Source organism: Manis pentadactyla, chromosome 7 (assembly GCF_030020395.1).
Source record: "Manis pentadactyla isolate mManPen7 chromosome 7, mManPen7.hap1, whole genome shotgun sequence".
NCBI lineage: Eukaryota > Metazoa > Chordata > Mammalia > Pholidota > Manidae > Manis > Manis pentadactyla.
In genome coordinates, this window is record NC_080025.1 from 3,675,668 (window position 1) to 3,689,211 (window position 13,544).

At 44.9% G+C, this 13,544-nt stretch overlaps 1 protein-coding gene across 5 annotated transcripts in view; it reads left to right on the top strand.

Moving 5' to 3' along the window:
• The window catches only part of MCPH1 (microcephalin 1), a 190,415-nt gene that overhangs the window by 54,413 nt on the left and 122,458 nt on the right, over positions 1-13,544 (top strand). For all 5 annotated transcript variants that reach the window (XM_057505049.1, XM_057505048.1, XM_057505051.1 and 2 more), the window contains 2 exons: positions 4,214-4,251; positions 6,469-6,631. In XM_057505049.1, coding sequence (XP_057361032.1) covers positions 4,214-4,251; positions 6,469-6,631 — 201 coding nt within the window. The remainder of the gene's footprint in view (positions 1-4,213; positions 4,252-6,468; positions 6,632-13,544) is intronic.

Sequence of the window (13,544 nt, forward strand, 5' to 3'; positions counted from 1 at the left end):
TGCTCTGTCTCCAAGAGTGTATTTTCCTTGCTAAATAAAACTGTCTTCTCGCCTTCTCAGACAAAATTTTTTTTCCAAACAGAGAAAAGATGAAATAATTGTTAACACATCCGCATACCCACCACTCCTGAAAGATACTTTTTTTTTTTTTAATTGAAGGGTAGTTGACACACAGTATTACATTACATTAGTTTCAGATGTACAACACAGTGATTCAACATTTATATACATGATAATTCTAGGTACCAGCTATCACCATACCAAGTTGTTACAATATTTTGACTATATTCCTTATGCTATACATTACATCCCGGTTACTTATTTATTTTACAATTGGAAGTGTGTTTATATATATATATATATATGTATATATATATATATATATTTTGTGTGTGTGTGTGAGGGCATCTCTCATATTTATTGATCAAATAGTTGTTAACCACAATAAATTTCTGTATAGGGGGGTCAATACTCAATGCACAATCATTAATCCACCCCAAGCCTAATTTTCGTCAGTCTCCAATCTTCTGATGCATAACGAACAAATTCTTACATGGAGTACAAATTCTTACATACTAAATAAGTTACATGGTGAACAGTGCAAGGGCAGTCATCACAGAAGCTTTCGGTTTTGTTCATGCATTATGAACTATAAACAATCAGTTCAAATATGAATATTCATTTGATTTTTAAACTTGATTTATATGTGGATACCACATTTCTCTATTATTATTTTTAATAAAATGCTGAAGTGGTAGGTAGATACGAGATAAAGGTAGAAAACAGAGTTTAGTGTTGTAAGAGAGCAAATGTAGATGATCAGGTGTGTGCCTGTAGACTATGTGTTAATCCGAGCTAGACGAGGGCAATAAACATCCATGTATGCAGAAGATTTCTCTCAGAACATGAGGGGGGAGGTTCTAAGCCTCACCTCTGCTGCTCCCCATTGAAAGATACTTTTTTTAGAAGGTTGCAGTCATTGTTTTCTTACTAATATAAAGTGAGTGTTACTTAACTCACTAATTAATGGAGGAACCAGACAGCTGTTGTGTCCTGTTCAGAGGGGAGCCCAATGACTGTGCACGCTGATGGGCTCCTGGAACGCTGAAAGGCCTTCGCTTCGTATGTGCAAGAACAGCCTCTTCCAGCCTGGGAAGGAGGTCAGCTGAACTCCACTGGGCTTATGTGCTGTGTCTATAGACAAGAATTATTTGCATTATCAGCTTACTATAATTGACAGAGTAGTAAATAACTCAAAGACAATTAAATCATAAAGCCCATAGACTCAGATAGCCCTACAGAATGTGTCCTCAGACAATTCATAGTTTCCCCATAAAGTCACCCAGTAACCATTCATTCTATTCAAGTCTTTTTCACAGTGTTTTCTGTGTACAATTTCTGTCTTTTGTGATCAAAAGAACCTCAAACATATTCTTGACTACAAACTAAGGCTGGTTTTACTAGGTATTGCTTGAGTGTTTGTCCTTCCAAGGAGAATCCACAGAGCAGACTCAGGGACCTTTAGGAGTGCTGAAATGGCTTTACTAATGGGTCCCACGCTTGCTTTTTCCCCAGTGGGAGAGGGAAGTCAACTGCCCCTCCACTGGGCAGATTTTGCATTTCTATAGACAAGAATTATTTTCATTACTATCAATTTTCTGCAACTAACAGAGTTGTAAAGTGGCTCAAAGAGAGTGGAAAGTATAAACACCATGTAAGCAGAAAGTCCTGAGGAGTATGTGTGCTGAATAATAACGTGACTTTCCATTCAAGACAACCGGTAATTCCATTAAAAAGTTTCACAGTTTTTCACTCCAGCCTTGACTGTACAACTAACTCTTTCTTATAGTTACTTTATCATATATCTACCCATTCCTCCATCCATCAACCATCTTACTGTGTTGTTCATTGCTAAATAAATTGCAGATAACAATACATGTCATTTTTTTAAGGAGCTTCCTTGATTAATCAGCATTTTACTGGATATATTTTCCAATTCCTAATTTATAAGATAAGTAGATATGCTTACTCTTAATAAGACTGCTCTTTTCATTTCATCACTGTATTTCAGGCTGGGGCTTATTTGTCAAACTGGTCTGAACCTGTGCTGTCCATCTTGGCATTCTTTAGCATCATACTCTAGGGAGAGCTTGTCTCTGTTAGATTCTGTGACTGGACCGTGTAAATGAACATTAGTCTTCTGGATTTCTTATCAGACATCTGCAAGTCAGAGGGATATAGAAGCACGATATTCTTTCTTGTTTGGACTGATTTTTTGCCTTCTGTATATTTTTTCTTTCCATTCAGACTTCCATTCTGGGTTTTGAGTTTCCTTATAAAAACAGTTCCTCCCCTGCAATCTCTGATGAGAGTTCCTATCAAGCCTCGGGCTGACTGAACTGTCCAAGCATTCTTTCCCTCAGACCTAATAGGTGTCCTGTTCATGGTTTTCTTTTCCTGAGTGATACTAGTAGATAGTAATAAAATAGATCGTAGATTATATGCTGAATTCATTTATCAGTTATAATGTTTTCTGTGGATTCTTTAGGATTTTCTGCATATAACATCATCTTATTTGTGAATAGAAACAGTTTTACTTCCTTCCCAAGTTGATGTCTTTTTTTTCTTTTTCTTGCTGAGTTGCCTGGCTAGACCAGAACTTTAGTTCAGGACATGTCAAATTTGAGGTCCTTATTATGTTTCGAAATGGACATGTCAAGTATGCAGTGGAGTTTCTGAGTCAGGATGTTGGAAGTGGGAGCCGTCAGCCTGGAGCTGGCACGTGAAGCCACAGGTGTGTGAGAGGCTGCCTAGGGAGGTGGCGTGGGTGAAGACGTGGGCACAGAGTCACGCAGCAGAAACCTTGCATGGTGCAAGTCAGAGCATTTCCTCCTCACCCCGTATCCCGTGCTCCTTGAGCTGGGGTGCTTCCGACAGATGAAACCCCAGTGGCCTCCTCTGGACGGCTCCACGGAGAAAGCGCATGCCGTGGAGTGGGCTGCTCTTGGATGTTATTTGGGGCTGGTCACATCACGAGCCAGCATGGTCCCCATTCAAGGATGCGATTTCAGCCAGACTCACCAGGGGATGAGGAAGGAGCTCCTTCATCAGGGTCTCGTCTCCAGACAGCTCACGGGCTGCGCCACGGGTTGGCCCGGCGTCTGAGGCCGATGAGAGGGAGAGATAGCTAAGGAGACAGGCGGCCTTCATTGCCCCATTTGCTCTTCTGTCCCTTCCCTGACCCCTTCCTTTGAACGTCTTCTGATGCTTGTTGTCTCGCCATTCTCCACCCTTCGCCATTCCCGTGATACCCGCACAACACACACGCCCTCAGGGCCGTCGTGGTGTCTGCCTGGGGTCCCGGAATGCCTGGCGTTCCTCGTCTCACTGAACCACGCAGCCCAGTCAGGACATGGCTGAAGGTGCAGTGGCTCCTTCACCGTCACACCATTGGTTGCATTTGGAGTAGCTCATCTGAGTTACAAAAGCGCACAAATAGTGTGAGTCTGTTTTTGTTTTTGAAAAAAATTTTACATCCACAACTCCCATAGAACATTTGGGAGAATATACACCAGATGATTAAACAATAGTCATTTCTGGATGGTGGAATTACAGGGGAATTTATATTTCTAATGATATATTCCCAAAACATTTCATTTTTTTTGCTGTCAGTGTGCTTTGAATGCCATTTAATAGCAGATGCCCAACATGTAATCAAGCAGTCCCCTGAATCTGTGCTTGTGTGTGCAAGGGTTGAAAAATTTGACCCACGGAACCGAAGCACAAGAATTATTGTGCATGTGGGTATAAGGTGAGGATATGGTTCCCTGGAAGCCCTAGGGCACTGGTTCTCAGCCCGCAAGCAAAGGCCTTCTCACCCTCTCCTTCCTTGGAAGTCCACAGACGGGATGGTACCTTTGGAGCGCCACTATGCTGACTGGTAGAACCTGCTTCTGCAGGGAAACACATTTTTTTCTCTCTCTTCTAACTCATGTCCTGAAATTTGGATTGGTTTGGGAATAATATCTAAGTCTCTATCTCTTGGGCTGTTTTTTTTCCAGGAATATAAAGTTTTTTTCTTTGATATATGCTTAAATATTTATTTTTAAGTGATGTAACTTTTCAAAAAACGTATTCAAGTTTATTTCTGTGGGAAAAAAATGTTTTTTATATTTTTGACTGTTTTTTGTTCCTTCTCTTTTGAAACGTCTAGCCAACAAGAACATTAGTCATGACGAGCATGCCATCTGAGTAAGTATCATTGTTTTGATAACTTCCTACTCAGTGTACAATGTTAGCCTTTTCTTTTACATACTGGGATGGTCATGCTTTCAGGCACTCGATCTGTACTGTATCCCTGTTAGTCTATATAGTTAATGTCTGAATCCGAAGATCACTGGAAGTAAAGGTGGTTTGAAAGACTGCAACCCGTTCACCATGGTAGACTTTCTGAGGGGTCCAGACTGCATAAAGAGGTGCCGCAGTCTATGCCCTTCCCTGCTTGCTTTGTGCCTGCTGGCTCTGTGTCTACCACCTCCACCCCTGGAAAGCTCAATAAATGCAGCTTTCTTTGCTGGCTGCTTCCCCTAAAGGCCTTTGAGAAATGCTTCAGTGGGAAGCTTTCTGCAGCTGTGTTCAAGCAGCTATCTGCACATTTTGTGAAGGAGTTAATAGCTTGCTGGCAGGCTCTTATCATCTTCCTTAAACATTTAACACAGTATAGCATGTCCAACAAAAATATAGCACCATATTCTTTGTAACAGATTCTTGAATTCCTGTTTAGGGGAAAACCATGTTTTTTATATCAATCATATGTTTTCAGACATTTGTCAAAACTTAGGGACATTTCAGTGTAAAGTAGGCTGCGCAGTGGGTTTGAACACTTCTGGTGCAGGATCCTCCTACCACCGGCCTGAAGTTAAAAGGACGGGTCGTCCTCCCACCGTATATTAGCTAGTGAAAAGGAGCACACACACAATTCTTGTTAATCTCTTATGAAATATGCTGAACATACTAAATAGTGTAATGCAGAAATGAATATTGAATATGGGTATAATATTTTTAAATGTCTGGATTGTTGCCACAAATGTAATTAGTTCTCAATCAAAGATTTGAAGATCAAATCTCCATGTAGGCCATGTTCTCATTCTCTTCTTTTTCTCCACCTACACTTCCGGTCTAAACTTAAGAGCAAGACCTATGCGTTCTGATGCTCCACTGATTAGCCTGTCTCGGAAAGACACTTGTTACCTATTAACACGTCCAGCAAATAGCCAGCAGCTGCCAGACTCGGAATGAGGGACATCACGGATACACAGAAATGAAGGGTTCTGAAGCATCTGGTTTAGAGATTTTCGCTTCTTGCTTTTTTTGTCTTTTACCCCAAATTTAATATTTTCCACAAGCCCAGTGAGCAGATTGTCTGGCTGAAGTGGAAATGGGGCCCACGTCGTGGCTCATTTATCTCCTCTACCCTAGGGAGCTCCAGGAATTTAAAATCATGATAGAGTTGAACCCTTTCCTTTTGCAAAGAAACAGCCCTGTGATTGACTGACATACCCAAGATCACTAGAGATAAAACTAAGAAACACATGAAGTAGACAGGGGGAGGTTGGTCTATATCAGCGAGAGTGAAACCACCCCTCTCCCTTGGTTGTGTAATTTTGGAGAGGAAAGAAGTTTGTTTCTTAACTCATTGTGTACTCGTGGTGTGGCCTAGGAAGTCCTTGGTGTCCTTTGTATTCCATTGGGGATTTCCAAAACTTGCTGGGAGGGGAAAAAGCAGTGTGGCACAACCAAAGGCACTAGGAAAATGGTCATAAAAGGAAGAGAGGGAGAATGGAGTGTTATTTTGTAAGGAAGTCGGACAGGAAGAATAGTTTTTTGAAAAAAGGTACTTAAGGCAGTAATGGAATAACAGACCAGAAAATAAACAGGTCCATTTGTGAAAGTAAGCTTTGTAATAATGAGCTATGTGAAAATAAGGGGCTTCTGTCAAATCTGCCCTAAGATTTGATCTGATGGTTTAATGGAAAGGGCCCTTTCCCAGCTATTAGTAGAAAAACTATGGGTTTGAACTCTGTAAATGTTGTATTTTCAAATAAGCAAAGCGAGAAGCTTGTTTCTGACCATGCAGATGGCTCAGATAGTGTGAGAAGTACATGACACTGGTGAGTCCATCCCGGGCTGTGCCGGGAGGTCCGGTGTCTGACACCGGCTGGTTCCTGCCCACAGCCCCAGAGGAAGCCACGGACAGCCTTGGGCCTTGGTTTTCTCGGCCACTAAAACAGACCATTGGAGTTGAGATGCAAAGTCTTTTTATTTCCCTAAATTTCATGTCATTGATGGTAAGGAAATTGAGAGATGGGCGCCGTAGCTGAAGTCAGTGTGGGATTTTAGCTCTCTGGTTTGGTTTTCCCTGAGTGTAATGAACGCATATTCGATTTGTCATTTCCTCCCATCTGATAGAAAGCAGAGCGTCATCATCCAGGTTGTGAATAAACTGAAGGGCTTTTCCCTCGCCCCCGAAGTGTGTGAGACCACCACTCACGTGCTGGCCGGGAGGCCCCTGCGCACGCTGAACGTGCTGCTGGGCATCGCACGCGGCTGCTGGGTCCTCTCCTACGAATGGGTAAGTGGTCTGTGCGCATGGCGCAGGTCTGAGCTGCACATCTTAAAATGGGGCGTCTGGTGGGTCTGGGCACCCTGAGGTGGTGCAGCTGCACGTCCTGCTATCTCACCCACTGTCCGGGAGCCACCACCACCCTCTCCTTGCTCTCTTCACCCTTGGCTCACCCCCTCCAGCCACTGCCGGGCCCTGTGGGCCGGGGGTGTGGTGAGCACTGAGCGCCAGAGAACAACCAGCCCCCAGATAAAGACCTCGGAGCCACGGGCAGACGAGGTTAAGGCAGACTTGGAATGAAGGCACAGAATGCATGTTCTCACAGTCAAATGAACTTTCTTCTGCGTTTGACCAAGAAATAATGTGACCTATGCGAGTGACAGTTTAGAAAGCCAAAAGAATCCAGTGATTGTTTTTACAGATGGATTTACTTAGGATGGAACATGTTCATTTAATTCTGTTTGGATATGTTTTATCTTAAGGATATCTATCTGTAACATTGCTTGCCCTTATTTCTGTTCATTAAAGGTAGATTTTCTTTTTAATTATTTTTTTCATTATTCATGAAAGCTGAAATTGTTTGTTGCTCTTTCTATTTTTACTTTGCCCTGCAAGCTGAGGTCCCTCCAGAGCATCGCTGTCTGATAGGGGGGAGTAGCATCTTCTGTCACTGTTCTGCATCTGCTGCCTGTCCTCCCTCCCTCTCCCCCTGAGAATGTATTATATTGATACTGTGTTAATTTAAACCAGTGGAATTACAATACGCAAACAATCCACAGATTGGTCTTATCCCCATGTCATGATTTAACCCCGCATCTCTCTAGTTCAAGAGGTTTGAGGCATTAGTGTTTAAAGTCATGAAGTAGGAAAGGTTGACATTCCCAAAGTGCTATTTGCATTGGTGGCCATTGGGTGTCACCTTACCTGATTATATGTTAGCACTGATCCACATTTATTTGTATGAAATACCATTTACTCCTCTAGCTTCTGTGAACACCCTGTGTTCTTTCTCTCTAGTTCCCATGTCTCTGTGTCTTATCAGTCAGCTCTTCCTTCCCTCATGTCTCAGAGGAAAAAATGTCCTATCTTTTATGAGGATATGCATCTGTACTTGATTCTGTACCCAGCTATTCCCCGGGGGACTTTGGGCAGGCCAGGGAAGGCAGACACGAGATCGGCTCTGACCGTTGCCGTGGGTAAGGGCTGACGCCCTGGGTGCCTCTTTTCCTGCTCTGTGCACTGCCATTGTTCTCCCACTCACCATACATGGAAATAGAACCAGATGCAAGTTTAGTTTACAATAACTGCATGTGGGATTAACCGGTATGTGGGAGACAGGCAGGATGGGAAACATGTTGTTAAGTAAACTTTCAGTGCTCAGACAGGACTTTGCACCTGGACCTCTCTGCCAAGCCAGTGCAATAAGGCAAGAAAATGAAACAGAAGACATTTCGGTTAGAGAGGAGGAAACGAAACTGACCCTCTTCACAGACAACATGACTGTGTCAACAATTGCAAGAAATACACAAAACTCTTAGAACTAATGAGTTCAGCAAATTGTCAAGATACAAGGATATAGTAATGCAAAGTCAACATTGAGACATTTAAGTATAAATTTTATGTTAGTATTTCTAACATAAAACTCTGTGCAGGCTGTATATGCTGAAAACTACAAAACACTGATATAAAAAATTCAAAGTACTAAAGAAATGGAGACCTACTGAGTTCCTGGATTGGAAGACTCAGTATAGCTAAAATGTCACTCCTCCCCAAATCATTCTGTTGATTTAACAAATTCCCAGTTAGAGAATCTCAGAATTCTTTGAAGATAGGCAAGCTGATTCCAACCTGTATGGGGAGAGAAACGGGAGCTAGCTGCCTAGCCAAACAGTTTTGAGAGAGGAGCAGACCTGGACGACTAACACTACCTGACTGTAAGGCTTCAGTAATGAAGACAGCGTGGTGTCTGAGGGAACAACCGTCATGGAGCTTCTAGAAGGGGAGCCTAGAAATAGCCCCACACAAATGTGGCCCATTGGTTTTGACACAGGAGCAAAGGCAGTTCAGTGAAAAAGTCAGTCTTTTCAACAGATGTTGCTGGAGCACTTGGACATCCACCTGCCAGACCGGACTGAGCCTCACGCTGTACACAGAGGCGACCCCAGAATGGATCAGCCTAAAACATAGAATGGTAAAACTCTTAGAAGCAAACACAGGATACAAATCTTCAAGACTTTTTTTTAGGCAGAGAGTTCTTAGATGCAGCACCAAAGGCACTACGTGTAACAGAACTGTTGATAAATTATACTCCATCAAATTAAAGAACTAACATTCTGTGAAGAATATTACAAAGAAACCAGGAGAATATTTGCAAATCTCATCTGACAAAGGACTTACACCCAGAATATATAAAGAACTCTCCAATTAAAAAAATAAGAAAATAAGCATCCCAAACAAAAATGGACGAAAAAAAATTTTTGAACATTTTTTTAAAGGTGTACAGATGATACACAACACCTGAAAACATACCATCATTAAACATTAGAGAAGTACAATTTAAACTCACAGGGAGATGCTACCACATAGCTAGTAGAACAGCTAAATCATAAAATATATCGGTAAACCTCTAGCAAGAATGCAGAGCACCTGGCCCCTCCTCCCCCACTGGTGGGCGTGGAAACTGGTACAGCCATTCAAAGTTCAATGTACACTTACCGGGTCTCCCAGCAACCCTGCCCCTGGGTTTGGCCCCAGAGAAACGAAAACTTACGCTCACATAAAAATCTGCACACAAATGTGTGTAGTTGCTTATAATCACCAAAATCTGGAAGCAGCATACGTCCCTTGGAGGGTGAGGGGTGAACAACCAGTCCATCCATATGATGGAAGCCTGCTCAGTCATAAGGGGCAGTGCCAATACATGCCGGCACATGGGTGGACCTCTCTCATGTGGGGACTGCCTGCTGTAAAGCAGCTGGCCCCCAGGGAGCGTGGCCCACGCTCTACCCCCGCCAGATGTGGGGCCCTGCCCCCCAGGATCTCAGGCCTCCAGGCACAGGCTGTCGGCATCCCAGAGAGTTCCCATAAAGGCAGCACTCCAGACACAGGCTTCGAGGAGCCAGACACGACAAGACCAGGATCCCTGAGGCCCGGACGGTGTGTGTGAGCACCAGCAAGAAGGCTGACTGGGGACACGGGAGAGAAAGCTGTGGACGCTGAGACGAGGAAGCTGGATCCTAAAGGAATGGGGGTGAAGCAGGCGTGGGAAGTGGGAAGTGATGAGCCATAGGAAGGTGTCTGTCAGGGAAGCAGTGTAGTCTGACTTGTGTCTCTCAGAGCTCGCTGTGGGGAAGCAGGAGGGACGTCAGGGCACCACTGTACCCTAGTGTTCCAGACAGATGAAACAGCAGCTTGAATTGGGTGGCAAGATGCACTCTGATTTAGACAGTGTTGTAGAGGTCGAGTTTGATGGCTGTCTCTTGGATGGGTGGCATCTTGGGAGGGGAATGATTTGGGGGTAACTCTGGGGTGTTGACTTGGACAGCTGTATACAAGCTGCTAAGAAGGTGACTTAGCAAAGATCGAAAATGATGTAAGAGGGATACATTTTGGTGGGGTTCCCTTTCCTCCGGTACGCTAAGACATCACGAAGCCTGGAGACACCAGGGCTGGGGCAGGTGTGGCCGAGACGGTGCGCTGCATGCCAGCAGCAGGAGCCTCCTGGTGCACAAGCCCAGTGTGAGGGGCCGTGCCAGGTTGACACAGGGGCCTCTGAGCCCTCTGGCTCCCCCAGCTGAGCACTGAGGGAGGGTAGCACCAGGCACCCACATGTCACCCATCAGATATCCAATGTGGCCAGAAGCACTTTTCTTCGTAAGTAAGCACAAGGTGGTGTCGCCCTGGATGGTTTCTAGAGGGCCCGTGGTATTGTATCAATTTCCTGTGGCTGCTGTAACAAATTACTACAAATTCGGGGGCTTAAAGACAACCCAGATCTATTCCCTTGTGGACTTGAAGGTCAGGTGTCCAAATAAGTTTCAGTGGCTTCCAGTCAGCGTGTTGTCAGGGCCACATTCCTTCCCGAGGCCTAAGGGAGAGCCTGTTTCCTACCTTTTCTGGCTGCTGAGGCCTCCCCCAGTCTTGGCTTGGTGGCCCCTTCCAGCAGTCAAGTCACTGACCTCTGCTCTGTCACCCGACCTCCCACCGATCAGGACCTCGTGGCTCCAATCGGGCCCATCTGGATGATCCAGGAGCTCCCCATCTCATGGTCCTTAACTTCATTGCATTTGCAAAGTTCCGTTCACCATGGAAGGGAACATTCATGCTGGGACTGTTTTCGGGGGCACCTGCTTACCCCACCATGGTTACAGATGCATTAATTCCAAAGTGCATTAATTACACAGCTCATTGTGTCCCAGCCTGATGACTTTCACTCAGGCTGAATTATGTAGGGATACGCTTCCTAAAAGCTTATAAAAACACAGAGGGAAGACAGCCATGTGAAGAGGCAGAGCTTGGAGAGGTGCATCTACAAGCCAAGGAACGTCCGGGATTTCCAGGAGCCCCCGGCAGCTGGGAGGGAGGCCTGGCCAGAGCCTCCCTCAGTGCGTGCCGAAGGAGCTAACCCTGCCAGCCCCCTGCGATAGAGCAGCTGATCTTCAGAACTGGCTTTGTTAGTGGTAAACAAGAAGAAAGACAGTTGAGAAACAGAACATTAAGAAAAAAATTAAAGAGGAGGAGCTTATAAGAAGAATAGAATGGATTGCCTTGGGTCCCCAACCATTCCAATGCGGCGCTCACTGGGGGTGGGCGGGGAGCTGGGCTGACCAGCAGGGAAGGCCAGCCTGTGGGCCGCCGAGACGAGAGCGGGGCCGGCCTGGGAGAGCCGCCGGGCGCTGGGGCCTGCCGGCCTTCCTCAGGGCTCCGTGCTAGCAGGATGGGGTGTGAAGGCATTCAAGTCATATCTTTAAATAACACGTCTCCTATACAAGTACAGGGATTTTAGGTAGTGATGAAACAGCAGACTCAACTTTAATATTATTTTTCCCTTACTAAGCCACTCAGTAAGCCACAAGTTCTATCAGATATGACTCTGCAGGTTCATGTATTTTATTTATCTTTTACCTCGTATGTCCAATACCTTCTACTAGGAAGACAAACCGACAAGTATTAGAGGAAGAACAGAATGAAAAGCTAATTGCTCTTTAAATGACAACACTGAAAACACACATCCGTACACATATATAATTGTGTGCTCTGTTTAGAGGTTCCCCACATATTTCCATTATCATTATTTATAATGTCCCAATTGGCAGTGCACTTACATTAAAATTATTTTGAAATAGAAGAAGACCCACAAAACATAAGATCCAGGTCTCTGATGTATTCACAGTTAGTAGGATGATAACATGAAAAAAAAAATTCAGTGCAGGATAGTTAAATGCCATGCTATGTGGCTGGTCCCAGATTTGGGATTTCACAGGCTGAAAGTTAACCTCCTCCCCACATTGGGTGGGAGCAGACTTGGTTGAACTGCTCCGGTGTGGGGAATGTTCTAGCAGGCAGCCTTAGGTAAGGGGCTCCGCCTCCCTGAGCTGCGGTTCCTTATTTGTGAAATGCAGCTTCATTCACAGTAGGTCCTTCACGGGACTGTGTAAAGGCTAAGAGCTGAGCATGCACGGGGCTCGTAACAGTGACCAGCAGAAAGCAAGGACGTAGTAAATGTTAGTCCTGCAGCAGAAATGACAGCTTGTTAACTCACTCCAAAGGGCTGTAAAATCAGTTTGCTACCTACTGTCACCATAGTATTAAGTCCAGAAAGAATGCATTCACCCTAAAGTTAAAAGTGAAATACTTGTGCTCTGGGCCAGGTGCAACCTTGCCATGGGCCAGTCCATTCGCCCCAGTGCTGGGGAATCTGGCACCCAGAGGGTGTCACCAGCAGAGCCGGGAAGCTTGGGCCCCTCAGTGAGGAAGGGGAGTGTGAGATGGGCTGGAAACGGAGTGTGGCCCAGGGGGACAGCAGGAAGTGGGCCTGCATGGGTTCCTTAAGGGCCCTAGGTAGGAAGTGCCCTCCTTCCTCAGCACAGGTGTTTGGTGTTACTGGAAACACTGCTTCTCTCAAAGCCCCCGGTACCGACTGTCATGCACTTTAACCTCCTCCAAAATCATCAAGCACAGTTGCCTTAAATGAGCACACAGATTGTAGAGTCACAGTTCGGGACTTGGATCTTTCTGCGAAAACAGCTGCAGATGGTGCCCTTCCAGTGATGCCCAAACACGTCACTGTTTGAGAAAATACCAGCTCCCAGGAAATGAAAAAGGTGGGATGTGCTGTGGCTCAAAGTAAAACGTGTGCCCGCGTATTTGTGATGCGATCGTGTTGACTGTCAGATGCTCCCTCTGGCTGGTGACCATGCCCATTGATGTCAATCACTGACTTGCACTCTGAAGGAAAAAAGAGTTTAGAAATGAGCTGAATCTTTCTCTGTTTATCTCAGTCTTAAGTAAGACAAAGATGACTGCTTGTCTTGTACGGCCTCCCTTCTGTAATTTCTAAAGAAATTCCACAGGACAAATGTGATGAACCGAGAGACTTGTTCCCACTGCCGTTCGTGAAGCCACTTCACATGACTTCCCCGTCCCCGCACACAATGTAACATTCATCTGTGACCTGTAAGTGACTTTAGAAATGAGCCTCCCAGGTTGCAGTTTCTTTTAGGGTCAAGATTCAAAGTGTCCTTACTATATACTTTCAGGGTGACAGGGTCTGTGTGTGAAAGGAATGACTCTCGCTCTCTGTGGTCCTCCTCCTTTTTCCTCGTCCCCAATGCAATTTGGGGGATTCTGAAAATATTCCTTTTGGCTAGCAGCACACACTTGCCTCCAAGAAAAACATGACTGAGAATGTTTTTATTTCAGG